This window comes from Plectropomus leopardus, chromosome 8 (assembly GCF_008729295.1).
Source record: "Plectropomus leopardus isolate mb chromosome 8, YSFRI_Pleo_2.0, whole genome shotgun sequence".
Classification (NCBI taxonomy): Eukaryota; Metazoa; Chordata; class Actinopteri; order Perciformes; family Serranidae; genus Plectropomus; species Plectropomus leopardus.
The window spans coordinates 6,701,169-6,721,771 of record NC_056470.1 but is presented as its reverse complement, the minus strand read 5'-3'; the positions used below and the strand labels follow the sequence as shown (position 1 = coordinate 6,721,771).

General features: G+C 39.9%; 1 protein-coding gene across 3 annotated transcripts in view; it reads right to left on the bottom strand.

Annotated features, from left to right (window-relative positions):
* hdac7a (histone deacetylase 7a) overlaps positions 1-20,603 on the bottom strand; it is an 88,519-nt gene that overhangs the window by 24,578 nt on the left and 43,338 nt on the right. For all 3 annotated transcript variants that reach the window (XM_042492530.1, XM_042492531.1, XM_042492532.1), the window contains 11 exons: positions 10,655-10,845; positions 10,433-10,523; positions 9,063-9,183; positions 8,008-8,108; positions 7,147-7,269; positions 6,785-6,894; positions 5,085-5,186; positions 4,297-4,468; positions 3,636-3,841; positions 1,722-1,925; positions 922-1,012 (listed from right to left, as the gene is read on the bottom strand). In XM_042492530.1, the coding sequence (XP_042348464.1) occupies positions 922-1,012; positions 1,722-1,925; positions 3,636-3,841; positions 4,297-4,468; positions 5,085-5,186; positions 6,785-6,894; positions 7,147-7,269; positions 8,008-8,108; positions 9,063-9,183; positions 10,433-10,523; positions 10,655-10,845 (1,512 nt within the window). The remainder of the gene's footprint in view (positions 1-921; positions 1,013-1,721; positions 1,926-3,635; positions 3,842-4,296; positions 4,469-5,084; positions 5,187-6,784; positions 6,895-7,146; positions 7,270-8,007; positions 8,109-9,062; positions 9,184-10,432; positions 10,524-10,654; positions 10,846-20,603) is intronic.

Below are 20,603 nucleotides of genomic sequence, written 5' to 3'. Positions count from 1 at the left end.
ACACACACACACACACACACACACACACACACACACACACACACACAGATCAACATTTTGCACTCGTGGCAGTCAAATCTTCACTTCCCCTGTATTGTATTCTACTTCTACCTTTGGAGGACTTTTTATGACTTTTTCAGACATAACATTAAATCCAGATGAAGACACAAGTCATGCATTGCTTACCCTTAAGAGTTTAAACACCCCACAATATGTTTAGGACAAACACCTAGACAGTTCTTTGAGTCTTTAATTCCACATGTTCCAAAGGGCAGAAGTGTTTTAATTGATCTATAAAATATGAGTCACAGAAGACCTTGCCAGCTGCTGCCAAATCAGTTGTTCATTAAAGTACGTTCAAAATGGTGTTTCAATTACACTTGATTTTATTTCCTCTTCGTGTTGAATTCACATTTTAAGATCATCATGAGGTTGGTGAGCTTCTTTATTTGGTTGGTTCATGAGTAGGACCTCAGGGAGAACAGCCATTCATTTTTGATTTTCCTTCATTTGTCACTGAAATACTTAGCTCTGCTGGTCTGCACATGATGCATGATGCTGGAAATTATATGAATATCATTTTTGGTTCTTTTACTTCTTTCATTATTATTATTTGGAACATGACTGTATATTAGGGAGAGAGAAGAACAGCGACATGTAACAAGGATCCCCAGTTGAATTTGGACCAAGGACACTGCAGTTACATGATGGGCTATTTAACCCCTTAAGATGAATTTGGAATATCACTGAGAGAATGATTATACCCACTTGTTATAATATCTGACTTACCCGTGGTGAAGCGTGGTTTGCTGCTGGTGTCCTGTGTGGCCAGGCTCAGGGGTTTCTCAGGCAGAGTGAGAGAGGTGGAGGCCGGGGACGACTGTGTGCGTGACAGGGGGCGATGGACCCCCAACCCACTACCAACACCGCTGCCACGTATCATGGGCACTGCCAGGGTCTCCATCTGTCGATGCAGCTGCTGCAGTTGCTTCTGCTGTTCCCATAGCAACGACTACAGAGAGTAAGGGTGATGGAGATGAGACAGAATCAAGTCATACCTATATTTCTAATTCTTTCTAACACTATAAAAATAAAAGAAGGCAAATTTAAGAGGGAAGTTTAGAACAGAAAGTATTAACCACAGAAACTATCTGTGAGTATCTGGCTCTTAACATTCAGTTCCATTGCTACACATATGGTATGCAGCTGTACGTCCCTCTAAAACTCGCTAAGTGATTTGTATTCAAGGCTGATATTAAGTGCAGAAAGCAACAGAACTCCTTCCAGCTGAATGTCAATAAAGTCTGAGATGTTTTTATTTGGCCCCTACAATCCGACCTGTGCCGTCAACAGCAATCTGGGTCTGTCTATATCAAGTATACTGCTTTGAATCTGGAAGTCATTTTTGAAAAATCAGGTTACAAATCCATTTAATACCTTCTAATAAAGCCTGACTGCTGACAGTGTGATCAGCTACTGACACACTTTTTGAAAGAGCAACAGCTCAGCTTACAGTGCATGCACCCTATAACTAAATCATGCTATAATAACATCTTTGATGTAATGAGTATTTCTCAAACCACAGAACCATGCAATGCTTACTCGGATCATGCAAGTCTTACGCCGCCACCTACAGGACTAACAGATGAAGGACAGTCATTTTATTCCATCTATTGACCAGCTTTCTAGCTCATGTGTGAAACTGAGTTGTGTTTTCCAACCTGGTTGAGTATGAGTGCATGTTGCAGGTTCAGTTGCTCTTCCTGGCTCTTGGATGCAGTTGGCTCCGTCTCCCTCAGTGACTCCGACCTCACTCTGCTCTGATAGGCTGGCTCTGTGGGTGACGTCCCGCCACCGTCCTCTGAGTCCATATCCTCAGAGGGGATCTGATGCAGTCTGGGCTTCTCACTGGACTTGGACATCAGCTGCAAAAACACACAATTAAAAGAAATTAAGTGGAAAAATTATGAATGTGTTTGCAGTTATTCATTCACATGAAGACATCATGCAATCAGACAGCAGACTGAAAAATGCATATACAGAAATGCTGATATGAAATACTGGTGTTTTCCATTTGCTGTTTTCAGTCACCTCTTAAATTCTGTTATATAGGATGAATGTTATCTGAACCACGCTAAAGCAGGGGGTATATGCATGTAAATATGGGTTGCTGAGTGGGAAAAAATGCCTTGTTCCACATAGAAATGTGGAATTTTTAAAGGGCTCTCCAACATCAACCCATTTGGGATCACAAAATATCAACACAAGCTGCATAAATTGTCTGAAATCTCCTGATGGTTGTTGTTGGAGGACACATCAGTGCTACAATGTGCAAGTGTTGAAATATGTAAACTGTGATGTCCACATCTAACATTGCAGCCTTGAGATTGTTGTGGTTCTCATTCTGAAGACGCAGCACCACAAGAATATTAAGAAACTTCTTTACATCACAAGGTAATTTCATATTCAGCCGTTACACTCTGCAAGACTTAGCAAGGGCAGCCAACGTCAATAAATCTGCTGCCATATTTGCCCTCTATGCTGCTTTAACAGTTTGTACTTTGCAAAACAGAGTCTTCAAATCTTTCACCAGGAGGCTAACTTGAAGACATTTTTCCAGGATTCAGCTTTTAAGTCACCTGGTTAAAACATGGCAGCAAAAATGGTATTTCAACACCGTAATCACAGCCTCAGTGAATGTCTGTATAAATCCAAATGACTGACAGGCAGACTGAATAGATATGCTGTTTTCACTGAGTATATCAAGTTCTGCATTCCTACCACTATAATCACAAGACTGAACAAAGACAAAACTTAAGAATTGGCTGTTAGCACATTAAACCACACCACACTCAACCATTTCTTGGACTCATCACCACTGTACCAGCAAAGACTCCATGTCATTTGCATGCTATCCCCTCACCCCCTGCTGTTTAAAAAAAAAAAAGAAAAAAAAAAAGTGAAATTTGGGTCGTGCATTACCTCACCTGGAAAAGTGGGCGCCCAATGTACCAATGCTATGTCCAGCCTTGGCCCTGGCTGTATGTTGTCCCCAATTTCTTTGCCCCTTTCACACTACAGCTGTCCCATTTAATAAAGGCCAAAAAAAACTAAAATAATAATAATAAATCGACCCATCCTGCTGTACTGTTCCCCATTTCTTCAGCTCAACACCTCAAACAAATTTACTCGCATCACAAACAGCCTCCAAAATCATCTGCTTCCCTACATCCCATCTTAGCTTAGAAGTGAATGGCTGAGCAACTGCATGCCTGTTACCGTACTTATAACAGCAATGACACTAACAAATCCGTCAGTCTTCACATCATATTACTGATATCTGGTAGACATACAGGAGTTTAAAATAAAAGAGCTAGTTTTTGGAAGGGCTTTTTTCCTTCCTGCCTTAGCAGCCCTGAACAAACTGCCTTGTTGGCACTCTTGGAGAGATCTAAACTTTTCTGTGTGAGTGCAAACACACAAGTGTGAGCTGGGATACAGGAATGGAAAATGAACATATATGTGTAGATGTGACAAAGTGTATATGTTATACTTTCTTTATACTTGTAATACAATAAAGACTATTTCTGTATTGTAGAGAATATTTTTCTGATTGTTTGCCTTCATTTGCATACCTTGCCCAGGTGAGTTTGCTGTTTGAGCCTCTCCAGTATTTGTGTGTTGTGCTGTTGATGGAGGAGATGCGTGTGAAGGGCCCTCTGGCTCTGGGGGAGGGGCTCCGAGCGTGTTCTGCTCAGGGGCTTGTGAGGATGAGCACCTCCAGGAGTCAGGTGGTCTAACTGGGGGGCAAACTGTAGCTGGACAGGGTCTAGGCCTGGAACTGCTCAGAGACAGAGACACAGAGGAGCAGGAAAATGCTTTAATTTGGTAAAATGCATGCACACACACAGTTTGTAAAACAAAAAAAAGAAAACACCCAACAGCTACAACAATGTCAAACTTGTCCCCGCTGCCCTGTGTGGAAAAAAAAGTTTGCACGCTGGTCTATCAAAATGATTATTATAAATATAACCACAGGGTGGTGCTGTAACATCTCAGACAATAACCTTTTTGTGTCTCTTTGTCAACATCTTGGATGCATGTATTTTATTTTTTCACATGCATACAATCCTAGTCTGATATGTAGATTAGTTGCAAAATGTAAATGTTACATTTCTACTTCCTTATCAATACACCCTAAATCGTGGAGCTTTTGGGCCTACATGTGTGTGCATGTACAGGGTGTGTACAAGCATATATGTCTATAATATAAATGGCAGTGTGTGTGTATCTCACCAGTAAGTAGCGGAGTGTGCACAAGTCCAGAGGGCTCCAGGATGATGACAGGCAGATGTGGATTCAGCTGCCCGGCCTGATCCTCTCTGCTCAGGGGGAGGAAGACTGACGAGCCCCCGGCTGTAACTACCGGTACCCGGCTGACCTTCAAAGAGGACAGCTCTCCTTCAGCCTGCACACACACACAGACACACACACACAGAAACAGCTTTATAGCTACAGATAAGAATTAAATTTACAGGTCGACATAAAATGAATACATTCCAGCAAGTTGACAGAGGGTGATCAGTGATGTGATGAGATTTTTTTTTTTATTTTCATAAAGTACTCTAAAACCCAGGCATATCAATGCCATAGTGAAACAGCCTCTAAAGGGCATCAGACTTCCTGTATTTGATGTGCTTCCTGTTTAAAACACAATATTGGGGAGGGGAGTTTCATTCATTCATTTAATTGAGACAAAGTCATAGGATGCTATGATATCTAAGTTTTTCAAGTTATTTTTACACTGTACAGTCACCACATCTAAAACACACCTCCTGAAGTGACTAAGTCTGACACTGAGTCAATAAAACTTGTTTGTCTGACAACATAAATCTCTGTAAAAAAGAATGAGATGTGATGTGTCTTAGATGAAGCAGATCACTGTATTAGTCCAGTGAAAATATCATTCCAATTTATAACTAACTTTTTGAAAAACTGAGCATTTCTTCGATTTGTTGCAGGCAGAAGACATGTTTTAAGAATAACTGAGCTGTTCTAATGGACATTAGCAGTTCAGTGTTTACCCTGGCGTTGGCTGGTAGTCCAAGTGTGATGGTGGGCAGAGTGGAGGGACTCTGGATGGTGAAGTTGGCGATAGTGCCATCTTTAAGCAGCAGCCTCTGGGCCTGAAAATGCCAAACATACTGATTACTCAAAAATGATACATTCATATTCAAATCTCAATTGAAGAGAAATTCCTTTTGACATTTTAAGACATTGCTGGGTATGCATCTTCTTGTTCATCTTTGCAAAGGATACACATTTTGTTTTTGCTATATGCTCCTAATATTTCCTTGGCAGTGACCAAACCTCAGTGTGGATGTACATCTACAGAAATCTGAACCAAAGCAGTCTAATTAAGACTGCTGTGTTGAAACTGGAGAATCATGAGTCAGACAGCCGCAGCAGGTGTGACAGAGGTTGACTTGATGTGATTAAATGAATTTTGTATAAACAGCTGACAAACTCAGTGCTCCCATACTCTTGTGTCGTTGTTTTAAACATGTCATTACTCAGCATCTCGGCACAGCTCATGCACATGGAACAGCATCTCTTTATTGGAATCAATCCACGTGCTCGCATGTTTAAAATGCTCATGTTTTTCATCCCGAAGACAAAAAGGTGAAAGGCAAAAAAGAATGTACTTCTTTTAGCTTATATTATTATCTTCACCTATACAACGTCATCAGGATTTCTTAAAGATCGAACTTTTCAGCATTAAAATGACGAAAAATGATGACCAATGCTATATGCTTTGTGTTCCTTTATTATCCCAAATGTTTGCAACAATAATCAAATCCAGAGACATTTGTTATTTTAATCAAAGACGTGGTCCCTGTCATTTGGTTGCCGTCACCTGTCAATGGCCTTATATCCGACAGAAGTTGACATAAGTTGACTTTTTGTCCAGTTTAAAGTCAAAGTTTCATGGTGCGTGTTTGGATATGGGTCGCTAAAATTAAGGATTTAGCCAGTGGACACCTGGATCTAAGTTATTAGAGCAACAACATCATTACCAGCAGCTAAGATACGGCTCCTGCAGTGCCAAACAAGGTTGAAGAAACTGTTTTACTCAGTGTTTTAACTGGTTTAAATCACCAGCCCTTTTGTTTTGAAAGGAGCAGACTACTGCAGGTAATCTGACTCATGGTAAAAACCCTCTGAATGTCTCCATCTTGAGTTATCCGAGAAAAAAGGTAGCAAACATTGGCCCGCGCCAGGCCAGCAGCCTCTACAGGACGAACTGAACAGTGTCTATTTTAATGTGAAACTGCTTTATTTAATGCTTATTCCCTGTTTAACCCTTTGAAACCCACGCTTGATTTCTTTTAAAAAACATGGGGAAGAAGGCTATGAGCGAGTTAAACGGAAATGAACCAAAAATCCGCAAGAAATAACTAACAAGTACAAGAAAATTAAGTGAAAAAAAGCAAAAAAAACAACAAAAAAAGGGAAAGTGAGTTAAAAAACCGAACAAATTGCACATTTATCTACCAAACCAAAACAGTTACCTATCTCAAAACTTCTAACATGTATTAATTGCTCTGGTGTACAAACATGTTTGAGTTATTTTATATGAGTTGATATAAGCTAATGTTTTCGTCGGTTTCACTTTATCCATATTCTGACAGGACTCGACAACATAGTGTGTGTGTGTGTGTGTGTGTGTGTGTGTGTGCGTGCGTGCGTGCGTGCGTGTGTGTGTGTGTGTGTGTTTACTAACCTCATGCGAGAGGCCGCCTGCAGATGGCAGTAGCCCATTCTCATTAGGCAGACTGTCATTCGGAGAACTGCAGCCAGAGACTGGAGTGCTACTGCTGCTGGGAGACGAGTCTGGAGAGAGACAGGCAGTGTGAGTTTAGAAAATGATGATGCATTTTGATTATATTTCAATGAATGGCATTACATTCTATCAGATCAGTGAATCATTCCTTAAATTTATCATAGAAAGACTGAATGAAAACCTTTGACTCACTGAAATGATCACATATTACACAACATCAATAGATTACCACTGTTATTTGTTTGTGTGTGTGTGTGTGTGTGTGTGTGTGTGTGTGTGTGTGAGAGAGAGTGTATAAGTACCCAGTGTGTCAGGTACTCTGTGCTTGACGGTGGCTGGAGCGCTCTCTTTGCGGGTGAGCGGGCTCTTGCGGGTGTGCAGGTGTTTCTTCAGCTTGTGTTTCACCTTCAGGTTGGGCTCAGATGCTGACAGATTAAAGCAACATAGGGAGTGTTACTGTTATTTCATGATGTGCAAACTGTTGCTAACAACTTACACAATAAATATTTCACCTATTTCCAGTTAATAAAAATCATTTACATCAACTGTTCACTACACACTATTTTGACTTGTCCTAGTAGGAAAAGCACAGATGTTATTGATAACATTAACAGCTTCATTATGTTCCAGCAGCTTAACCAGATTCAGTCACCGTTAATATTATTGTTTACACATGTGCTTCTCCAAATGTCACGTCTTAATCTCTTCTGTGAAAAAGGTCAATGAATAGACATGTGGTAAACCGGAAAAAAACAATGAAACAAGCAACATAAATAGCATTAACAGTTAGTGAATATGACAGAAACAAACCATACCAAATCTGAGTTAAAAGAGACACTACATGACAGGCTATGGTTATGAATGGAGAATGTAACAGTTTAATTTTTAATGCTGCAACACTGTTGCCTGAAGTAGTGAGTGGGACAAATCCTTAAACAGGCAAACAGCTGTTCCCTGCTGACTTCATTTTGAGTTGGTGGTACAAGGCTGAGATTTGTCATTTGAATGAGAAAAAATAACTGAAATTAACATGACTGTCTCAGGATTGGTCACATTATAATTGAATTCCAATTCAGAACTTCAACAGTTGTATCTTGAATGCAATTAATTCCCTGCCTCTGGATGACAAAGTAAAAGAGTGATGTTGTATGCCATTTTTTCACCTGCTCTGCGTAGCGGCGTCCCTTCTGAACCGTCAGGAGAAGGCTGTGATGGTGGTGAGACCAGAGGCTGGGAGGATAGACTGGGATCTGGGCCCAGCTTTCTGAGAAAGCACAACACATACACACGTAAACAGATGCACAACCATCTAGGTAACCACATATAGCAGACATTTCTATGAAATCCAGAGTTCACTAGAAATCAAAGGATTAAGGGTGCGTTTAAAGAACTGTCGCTGAAAAGTATAGATATGTAGTATAATCGGTGACTACGGTTAGATGCATGCTAATATTTCACAATTAATCCAAATGTGACAATATTCATAATCTGATACAGGTCATGTAAACAGCATATTCCATTGGGATATTCTGAACTAGGCCTTTCTCCATATGTAGCTTTTTCCGATTCAGACGTGGTATATGCTGGTATTATTTGGGTTTTTGGAGCATTCTGTATAGAGTGTATACATTCTAAATATATGTCTCAGTTGGGTTTTTTTTACCGCAGTTTGCGACACACAGTTTTCTGTCTGTTTGCTGTCAGCTCTGTGCGTTGTCATGGATGCATGTATACAAATCAACAATTTGCAAGGCTGTGGTAGAGATTCATGCCCAAAAGAAAAGCCAACAGTCCTGGTCGGAGGGAGAAACAGCTTTTTGGATATGCGCAAATATTACAGCACTGATCATTTCCAGAGGGTGTTTGAAGAATTGTAAAACAATTCTGGAAAAGCTTCTAAAAAATCCTGTTTTAATGCAAAGCAAAAAATGGCACCAGTGATTCCAGCCGGTCACTTTTCCATATTTTGACATGATAAACGACATGTTAGGGCACTTTAATCAGAGTTTACACAGCTGCATGTAAATGGGAATATTATTTAAATATTTATTTTCATTAGCCATTTAAATAGCTTCTGAAGAATATTGTCCTCTTTGAAATAATAGCAAGAAATTGACTATTTTGTGCATGTAAACATGCACAACAACAAAGTGTTAATGAAGCATACTGTGTTTTGATATTTTCCTTGTGTGCTCTGTTTGTGTGTATTTTTTGTCACCTGTACGCGACAGGAGCTGCACTCAGAGTGTTGGAGTTTGTACTCTCCAGCGCTGCCTGTTTCTGCTTCTTCAGAATCACCTCCTGGAGTTTCTGTTTCACCAGGGAACTGGCCACTGCACCTGTCGATCAATACCATAAACAACCAGTCAGAAAAACTTGAAAGAACTGCTTAATAATAAAAGGAGGAAAGGTTGTGCCAAATATATAGTCTACAGGACGTAATCTGGGACTAATACAGGGTTCCTGCAACTTATGGCAAATTAGATTTAAGACTTTTTTAAGACTTTTTTAATGCGACTTGAAATGGATTTGAAGAATAATTTTCTGACAACCATAACTAAAGGACAATTTTATTTTGCCCAAATGTTTAGTATGACATAAAACATGAAATGTCTTTGATCCAGTGAAAAAGTTCGATTATTTGCCTCAAATGTTGAAAAATGTTTTTTGAGTGAAAGGAAGACAATGGATATTATATTATCATAACAGTATGTTCTAGGTTTACCAACCGAAGAGGGAAATATCTGGCACTTCAGTCCGCTTTTCCCGCCATTTTGTGTTTTTCACTTTGCACGTGAGATTCAACTGCTTGGATTCCCATCATGACAAGTTTAGGAAAAGGAATTTATTAAACTATTGACCAAACAAATAAATGTTACCAATTATTTTGAGATTGTACAATGCAACGTCAGAAAGAGAACAATTCATAAAATCTTACTTCCAATGTCTGACCATTTTTAAGACTTTTGAAAGATTAAATACATTTAATTTAATACTAATTAAGGCCTTTTTAAGGATCCACAGGAAATGTGTAATACTAAAATATGACAAAGAACACTGGAAAAACAATGTGAAGAGTTTCTGCAATTAAATTTATGCGATGCGTGGTTGAGACATGAAGATGCGTATGAGTGTAGTGCAGCGTAAGGTCGCTGGTTTTTCTGCGAGTGTGTTCACTGCTATTTTACTGTGTGTGCATGTTTGTGCACAAAGAGGTGACAGGAGGTGCTGGGAGAGATCAGGTCAATATTGACCCAGTGACTTTATGCGCCCAGACCCACAGCTATATTTAACTCCACTGTTGCAGCTCTACTTGTCAGGTTATATTTAGCTCTCATCTCAAAGCAAACAGCTTTGAAAGTGGAGTTAACACTGCTTGTTAAAGATGAATACAGTCACGTACAGGGACTTTCCTCTCTGGTCATGATTAGCACTCTGGGCCATAGTTACTTTTAGAAAGAGCTTTTTATGATGCTCATTTAAAATAAAATGACAACTTTAAATGTGAAGTGAAACTTGTAGTAAAATGTAAGTGTGTGTGTGTGTGTGTGTGTGTGTGTGTGTGTGTGTGTGTGTGAATGGACTCACTCTGTTGACTTTTGTCTTTGTGCTTTAGCTGCTGCAACTCCTGTTGTTCCTCGTGGTGCTTGTGCTCTCGCCTCCTCTGCTCCATATTAAACTAAACACCCCACCACACACACAATATTATTGCAACATATATAAAAGCAAATGGTCATAAAAAGAAAATATATTTTTTTCAAAAAGGTAACTAAAGTCTTTATTCATTAATCTCCATGTAAATGTCGTTACCCGGATGTGTTGGTGCAGTTGCTGTTGGGAGAAAGAGGTGCGAGGCTGAGGGGAGAACGGGGTGAGCGTGAGTAAAGGCGGGTGCAGCGGGGTGAGGAGCGCCGTGTCCGAACCGGGGCGCCCCCGCTCTCCCACCCTGAGGTCCATGGGAAACAAGGCCGCGCACGACACCGGCACTGCCACTGAGGAATCTAAGAAAAGAGATAGGTGAGAGGAGGGAGAGAAAAGAGGCGTCAATATGCTTCATTCCCACAATGAGCGGTCGATTTACACAATATCCCGTGGGAAACCCTACCTGACAAAACAATGAGCACATGTAAACAGAAGCAAAACGAAGTGGTGTTTGGAGGAAACGTAGAAAGTACACCAGAATTATGGTTTCGTATAACGGATACTTTTCAGTTGCAACTCAGTGTAAAAAGTTTACACCATTTTAAACACAAGCAGGCGAGACAAACAAAGCTGTCTAAAAAAATGTTTTTGTTACTGTATATCCTTTCAGAAACATTTTAAATCTGATAAATTGAGTAGACTTACTAAATGTTCCAAATGAAGATAATGTGACATGACAAACCTTATTTAAGACAGTTTACTTTGTAAACTAGGTTTCAGTCTCTATTGCAAAAAGCCTAAGTTATCAACAAACACTTGGTTTTAGTTTTGTTTGAGCTAGCAACCACTTGAACATAACACAGTCACCTGGAACATGAATTACATTTAGCAAGATTAATTATGTGAAACTATTACTGGTGTACATGAAACTAAGCAAACAGGCTGCAAGCACTGGAACAGTGGCTACTATAGAACAAACTAGCTTAAAAGGAAGGTATTCTTGTGAGTTAGCTTGTTCTACAGAAGCCAAAAGTATTTATTTTATTAAGAATTGTCTTTAATATTTTCTGTTATGAATTTCTACAGCTAAAACATGACAGTGAAACTAATGTTTATATTTTAATAACTACTGACCGTAAAGCTTAGTGCCTCATCTTTTAAAAAAGATTCAACATTTTTTTGCATTTCCCATCTCAGTTATTGGTACACATTCAAAGCATCATGGGAGCTGTAGTTGGTAAAGGCTACAAAAGTATTAAGTCTTTTAAGGGACTGTTTGTTATTAATTAGAAGTGATGAGGTAGTATACAATGGGGGAGGCATTTGAAAAGATATTTTAAGCACTAGGGATAAAGTGAGTGAGTGAATTTTGTATTTATTTAGATACCGTCCAAACCCCCCAAAAAACGGGATTGAAAGGCACGTTTTCTTTAAAAATCTCCAAAATCACACCATTTATCATAACCATAAACTGTAAAATATAGTTATTTATAACGGAGGGATGGTAATTCATTTTCCCCAGTCAATCAAGGAGTCTTAAGCAACAAAAAAAGTGCAGCTCTAAAAGGGCCATGATATTAAAAAAAAAAAAATTCACAATCCAGCCACCTTCTTCTCTGAAAAAGTAGAAGGTAAAAGTAGAAAGTACAGTCATTAAAATGATCAGATGTTGAAAGTTTACCAACCAGTACCATAGTATACTTATTTGGCTTAGCGTATGGACTGTAAACCAGAGGGTGATTCTTCATGTCTACATCTTTACCTTTACTAAATTGATTTTATCTACCCACAAATTCAGTAAGATGCCAAATAACATTTCCAGTGCTGAAGTGAATGATGTTTAAAATGCACGATGTGTGCATCATACCACAAGCCCTCCCTACACCCAACCTTACAGTATGGCACTTGACTTAACTACTACAGTTTATTAAGCAGTCTCTTATAGATGTGAATAGAGTGTAGACAGAAAAGAAAATTTGGTAAAAAAGGATGACTTTAATGCTCTTTCCAGCAACTGCTCAAAGGCACTCAATGCAGGATACTGAGTCCCAAACTGCTCCAGCAGGAATAATTAAAAATCAACTCCTTATTGGAAAGTATAATGTACAAAGAGACTAATTCAATATCAGTTGTGTATTTATTTTAGCTAATATCTACAATAGTACAACACTGTAACAAAATGATAATTTGTATTTGTTTTCTTTGTGTTACACTTTAACACATTACCTCTCACTCTCTCTGTCTGTCCGTGTGTGTATGTGTGTGTGTTTGTGTGTGTGTGTCTGTTATGCACACAAACAGACATGCATTTCCATGCTCTGTATGCTGTTTGGGGTTATTTGAATTGCATGGCTGAGTCAATGGGAAAGATTGCCTCATCCGGCGCTAAAAACAGGATCCAGGAAGGGAACAGCTTGGGAAAAGGCTGGGGGTGGTTTCTGTCTATGAGACACATACACGCGCACACACACACACACACACACACACACACACACACACACACACACACACACACACACACACACACACTCAAGCATACAGATGCCTTTGCATACTCACAAAAAAATGCACACTGACTCACACATTGACACAGAAACACAGCTGTTAACAAATACAAAAATTCACGTGTCCTACCTCGCACTAACATGAACACGTGTGGATGATACTGGGGCAAGCAGCACACACACATTTATTCACACACTTAAATAAACCATCATACACAAACATTCAGAACACACTCTGTAGACATTGAAACACATTCAGATGCAGCACAATCATACACAGCTGCACACACAAGACAGGCTTGAGCAAACACCTATTGCACAAACCTGCCTTGACGCTTACACCAAAACTTATAAACACAACACAACACAACACACACACACACACACACACGCACACACACACACACAGAAAAGCCTTGTAATAACTTAGCGTGACATCATCTCCTGTGCCTAGTGCTCAGATGTCAGGCTGCAGTGTATAAAGTAAATGTCACTCATAGAGGGCTTGGCCTGACGCCAACAGCAGCACTGGAAATGGGTGAAAGGGAATAGAATGGCAAAGAACAGAAAAGACCAATATTGTACTGGTGTTGTTTCTATGAGCGGATGTGTGTGAGCGCGCGCGTACACACACACACACATACACACACAGTGATCTTAAAGTTACTGTGGTCTCAATAGCATCACTGTTTGGGTTAATGTGACACAGCAGCATGAATGTGTGTGCAATGTCAGAACTCCTCCTCCATATTAGGAGTTACGAATTCAGAGACAGTCTGAATGCCGACCATGGCTGGAATGACAGAAATCCCTTGGCAAACACACACACACCATGCACACATTCTCTGTAATGACAGCAAGAAATAACAAAGCCATTATTCTGAGGAAAAGGAGAGGAGAACATGCTTATACAAGGAAACAAAGGCTGCTACAGTACACACACAGACACACACCCAGACACACACATGCAACACAGAGACACACAAACACAGACACACACACAAGCACAGTCAGGAAAACCAGTGTCTCTCTTATTCCCTGCCTCCCATGGGTTATAAATAGCAGAACATACACTGGTCCAACATTTACCTACACAGGGCCTTTTGTTTCTACCGGGAAAACACACACACACACACACACACACACACACACACTGAGTAAAGCAGTGATGTCACCTCCAGTAAGTAAAGGTATTAAGAATATTACCAAAGACTAAGAGAGAGAACAAGGGGATGCAAAATAGAAGACAGCTTAACCATTTCTTCACAGTATTATGGCCATTAATTTTTTCACAAGTTTAACTTTAAAAAAAAAAACGCAGTAATACAGAATGTTGAAAAATGTGTTTGTGTTGTTGTGGCAAGATGAACTAAAAAGGAATCACTTGAGAATAAAAAAAAAAAAAAAAATACTAACTAAAATGTTGGTTTGATACGATCAGTCCAAGAATCGGTGTATTCTCACTAGATGATACTGTCAGGTGGCTTTAATTGATTTTTAACTCTGATTTTTGATCTGTGCGCCCAGTGACCACTTTTGTAGTGACATTTCCCCATTTAGCTGACAGCTTACACTTCAAACGAGGGTGATAAATGGAACTTGCTATGTAAAGCATGCAAACAGAGGTGAGCGGGTCAGTTATAGACTCAGCACCACTCAAAACATGTCATAATGGAAAGCTTCCATAGTTCTGGCCAGGGGAGTAGCACTGTCCAGCCGAATTGGGCCCCTCTGTGTGGAGTTTGCATGTCTTTCAGGTTTCAGGGTGGGTTTTCTCCAGGTTCAACAGCTTCCTCTCACGGTCCACAGAAAATGCATGTTAACTGGCCACTCTAAATTGGCTCTAGGTGTGAATGTGAGCATTAATGGTTGTCTGTCTCCATAGCCCCTTTCCCACTACACAAAAAAAAAAAAAAACACTAACAACCGCGAACATCTGGCTTTTGTATGTAATGGAAAAGTTCATAAATGGCATTCAAACTTGCGTCAAATTACTCTGTAGTAGTCAGGCGCAATTATCAACTCTGGCTCAGATCAGCAGTAATGGAACTACAAGACACTGGGTAATTTTTGCCACTCTACCTGCAAGATGCAATACTGTGTCGTCATAAAACACCATCCATCTTCACCCAAGCAGCGCTCTCACATCTCACCATCACCAAATTAGTCTGCACTGACTTTGAAAGAGAGACAGAATAAGCAAGAGATAGATGAGAAGAAGTAACCACCATAACATTTTCAATAGCCTACATACTGCTTTCTGTTGTTTATTTACTTGTTTAATGGCCTGTCCAGGACATCATACACAACACACCAGTAAAAACAATAGAAAGGCATACTCCTCTGCTGCAGGACCGTGAACACTGCTCTGGTCTACTGGCAAAGGGAAAAGATTCGATCACCTATATTTAGCAGGTTTTCCCATGTTTAAAAATCTGTGTACACAATTTTTGTTGAAAATGGAATATGTGTCAGCCTTGTGATCATCTGCGTTGGTCTGGCATCTTGTCAGGTTGTACCCTGCCTTTTGCCCATGTCAGCTGGGATAGGCTCCAGTACCGTCTGTCTCCGCCCAAGCAGCGCTCGAACATTGTTTAAAATGTAGTCAGCAGTGACTTTGAGAGAGAGAGAGACTTAATAAGTAAGAAATACAAAAAAAAAGTAACCACCGTAACATTTTCACTGGCCTCCATGCTTCTTTCTGCTGTTAACTAATTTGTTTTTACATTACATTACACTCCAGAAAAACAAAATGGAAAGGCATACTTGTCTGTCTATTTGGAAGCAGTCTATACCCTTTTTTTGACTAGGTTTTCCTGCATTAAAAAAACCTGCATACATGCATTACTTTTAGTGGAAAAGAGTTTAGGATTTTTGACAAATTACTGCGTAATAGCACTAAAGCAGCACATGAAATTGGGTCCTCCAGTTGAGGAATAATCTCTCTGACCACTTAGCCACCCTGCTGCCCAGTGAGTGGATACATGATGTCGTTGAGAATTGTAAAATAACTGATAATAACACAGTTCCCATGTAGCCAACATGACTTTAAGCCTAGAAACTGTGTAGTGGTTTAGTCTCTGGACCTCTGCAACCACATTTAATCCCTCCACAGTCTCTCTCCTGGTGCTGTCCAAGTAATATGAGGCTGTAATGTTTTTAGTTCTCTTAAAGAATGATATAACGTTACAGGTCATTACATCTGCAAATCCTGCTCAGGGAAGAATAACACATTTTGCCCCTGCGGTTGTGATTCTGTGTTGATATCATTTGAATAGCAGATTTTTTTCATGTACACATAGAGCTGGGAAGGCATGTACTAGAATAACACGTAAAGCATGCACACATGTAGACACATACATTTGAGCAACTGGTCCACGTGAGAGCATGAGGTAATTGATATTTTAGCCTTGAAGATGCCTGTCAGTTTCAGAAGAGTCAACAATTTAAAATAACAATAAAACACAACTTCAATGCTACAGTTCAAAAGGAGCAGGGCTTTGTCATATTGTACATCAAACAAAATGTATCACTACTGACTTTTTCTTAACAACTGGGATGAAAAAATCATGACACCAGTATCAATGCCTTAAATTGATACCAATACCAACAGCTAGGTGTTGGATGATAGCCGCTGCTGCTGTGTTAGCTTGCACTTACTAGGCAGATGTTGACTGTTTGCCAAAAGGAAAGAAACGCCGGAGACGACAGCAACAGAAAGTTTCCTGCTCCTGCGAGGAGTTAGGACAACCCAGCATCATAGTCCCTGGTATTTGGTTATTACGGTTGATACCTTAAAAGTATCGTGTCACAAAACCCAAATCTTCTACCAGCTGTCTCAGTCTTGTTCAAAGTAGTCTTACATCAGATCTGAAAACAATAATTGTGGCTTTTAAAGACATCCTTAAAGTTATTATCCTTTCATCCTTTTACAGTTTGCATTTTGATACTATTCATTTTTAGCAACAGCCGATCAATGTCTTTGCATTGTGTAACTGTCTCTCTATAAACAGTTTTCATTGTTACTGGTGAAGTCAGTCAAATTACATACCCATGAATGAGGCATTAACATAAAAGGATGCGTGAGCGTACAGGACATAATGCATAATGGACGTCATTGTTGACAGTCTTCTATTAGTCTTCATTACTAAAACAAAGTCATGCCCACAGCTCAATCCACAGTTTACAAAGAGACTGTACAAGAGTTCATCTTCTTTTGTGTTTCTGACAGTAGCTGCTCGAGGGGTGTAATTTTGGACAGAATCTGATACTTGTGTTATTTTTGTTACCAGCAGAAATCACAGGTGTTGCCAAATCAACCAGGACTGAAGTTCAGTTCAGTCAGCTCTTCTTGGAACAATGCACAGTAAGACTAAACTTTGTGTGTGTGTGTGTGTGTGTGTGTGTGTGTGTGTGTGTGTGTGTGTCAATGTCTGTGTCTGTGTCTGTGTCTGTGTGTGTCTGTATCTATTTGTGTGTGTGTGTGTGTGTGTGTGTGTGTGTGTGTGTGTGTGTGTTTATTTGTGTGTGTGTGTGTGTGTGTGGGTGTGTGTGTGTGTGTGTGCATGTGCATGTGCAGGGGAGTGTCATTATGGAAATCACCAACGACACAGTGTGATATAGCCTGTCTGGTTATTGAGACCGTTGGGAGTGCTGATCTACCTGAAAGATTAGACACATATTCTTTGTATAGAAAAAATTTAATTATTTTTGAATGTCCGTGTGTGTGGCCATGTGTGCAACTGACAGAGCGAGTCTACCCCACAGCCTGACGTTAAGTAATCCTTCCTAATCAATCCTCCCCTTTGTATTCTTTTATTTTCAACTTGAGCTCTGCTTAGTCAGGACTCGTTCAACAGGTAAGACAGGGATATACAGAGCTCTCTCTCTTGCTCTGTTTTCCTTGATAGCTCTCTCCCCCAATACCTGTACATGGAGTGGACAAATTTTGACAAAGTGAAAGGAGCAGAGAGGAAAAAAGCCACACTGTGTAAAACACCAGAGGCAATAAAACAGACAACAAGGAGAAAATGGGCAGACTGGACTAAAATGAAAGAGAGGAAAGGACACCCAAGGAGAGCTGACAGCCAGTATATGGCCACTAGCGATTGACTGTCAGGCTGTAAAAGTCAACAACCAACTGAGCAGACGCTACCACTTTGTGTCTTGACGTGTCCAAATATAGCTACAACGCCTTCTTCTGTTTTGACTGTACAGTGTGAGCGAATGCGTCTTAATCACATGACACCTTTCAGAGGCAGCTACTTTCAGGTGATAAAGATGTCATTGCCTCAGGGTATCTGTGAGGCTGTTGGTGCAAAAAAAAAATGACTTTGATGCAAATTATTTCCCTTTAAGGGGTAAGGGGGGTTGACTCATATACTGAGTTACTAGATTTCTGAGAAAAAAAAATCTAACAGAACAGTCTGAGGGGAGGAGCAGATGAAAAAAAGAGACTAAAAGAAAACTAGCATTACTGCCTTGTGGTTGTATGCCAACCCACACCAGTCAAGTTGCACTCACAGTTCAGTTCATGTCTGTGAAAATATGGATGCTTAAAAATAAAATAAAATACATATTCCCCCCGGCAGCACAGAAGATCTATATAATCAGCACAGTTTCAAGGTGGACACCCAAGATTAGTGTCATCAATTCGGTTTCTGACCAAATGTGTCTCCTTCTGGTTCTGAGATACAGAACACAGAGTACTGGTCAGAAAAGTATTTTTTCAGATCATTATGATCTCACAGATGCCACTTTTTGACCTTTTGCTGACTATATCATTATATCTCATGAGACCCTTTTTTTTGGAATTTTGTTATAATTAGTATATAGGCCCTTGAGTTATTGCAAAAAAATATGTTTGTGAGGTCATGGTGACCTTGACCTTTGGCCTCTAACCACTGCAGGAATTGAATAATGCCATCAGCAGCAACATTCCCAAAGAACCAGATTTTCACAGCAGCTGCTGATTTTAATCAACTCATCCTTCAACTCCAAAGATGCAGCAGGATCAAAGACAAATGAAATTTCATTTTTTAAACAAAATTTAAAAAAAGACTAATAAATCTACCTTCAACCTTCTTCTTCTACCTAGGTCATTCCTGATTGACGTGATTGGTCAATCCAAAGTGGATGTTTCTGCCAAATTTGAGGAAATTCCCTAAAGGTCTTCTTCGGATATCATGTTCACAAGAATTAGATGGATGCAAAGATCACAGTGACCGTTGACTACCATTGTCATCGTCGAGTCCAAGTGGACGTTTTTGCCAAATTTGAAAAAAACAGAGGGAAAAGAATCCCTTAAGGTGTTCATAAAATATTGTGTTTACAAGTAATGAGACAAATGCAAGGTCACACTGACCATAACCTGTGCGACCAAAATCAAATCAGTTCATTCTTGAGTGCAAGCAAATGTTTCTGCCAAATTTGCAGATAGCCCTTCTTGAGATATTGTATGCATGAGAATGAGATGAATGCATGGTCACAGTGACCTTTGCATCCAATCCAAAAATAAAGCAGGTGCTGATCCAAAAAAATAATAAGTTAAGTTTGATGAAGAGCTGTGTTGTTCAAAATGTCACAACTACTTTGGTGCAATAAACATGCGAGAACTGGAGCCCCACAGTGACCTCTGAACACCAAAATGTAATAACTTCATCACTGAGTCCATGTGGATGTTTGTGCCAAATTTGGAGAAATTCCCTCAAGGCGTCCTTGGGATATCACGTTCACAAGAATGTGACAGGCAGACGGACAGACAACATAAAGATATTGCCTCCGGTTACGGCTGTCCCCGGCGCCGAAACATAATAAAGGAGGAAATATGGAGTAGGAGACAGAGGGGAAAAGGGCTGGCAGCACAACCTGACACTGCTGAGAGTCAAGCATTTTCCTCTTGACTCCATCTCTATCACTCCCCTCATCCCCTTCTCCTCAAGCTTCGAGTGGCATGCAGCTGTGTTATTATAATGACTGCGTGCGTGTGCGTTGAAAAGATTATTTGCATAAAATAGGCTGCAACAGCAACCTGACACGTCTCTGTCTTATCTCTTTCTTTGTGCCCCAGCAAGAAAAAACATGATTTGTTTCCTCGTCATGTCAATTCACCAATATTTGCTTATTTACTTGGACCACCCTCCAAATGACTACGTGTGTGTGTGTGTGTGTACGTGCATGCGTGCGTGTGTGTGTGTGTGTGTGAGAGAGAGAGTACTCATTGCAAAGAATTACTGATCCAAGTTTACAGCAGGTCTTTCCAGCTCGTTGCCAAAGAAAACAGTTCCCATTTCATCTAAAGCAAACAAACGCGGGGTCAAAGCCGCAGGTTCAAGTCTGGCTTTTCTTAAGCAAGTGGAGACGAAAAAAAAAAAAAAGAAAGAAAATATGTTGCAGAAATGATGGGGCTGGATGTAAAATTCTCAGCTCTCTTCTTGCCAAATTTAGCAGATAAGTTAAGTTTTCACTTTCTGATTCAATATATATTAGGCATAACAGAGCACAGATATTATGTCTTAACACAAAAACTATATTTCCAGTGTAGCATGTCACTTTGAATGTATCACTTTCGAAAAAAAAAATTCTCTGAGAAAAATTCTTGAAAACAAACCATT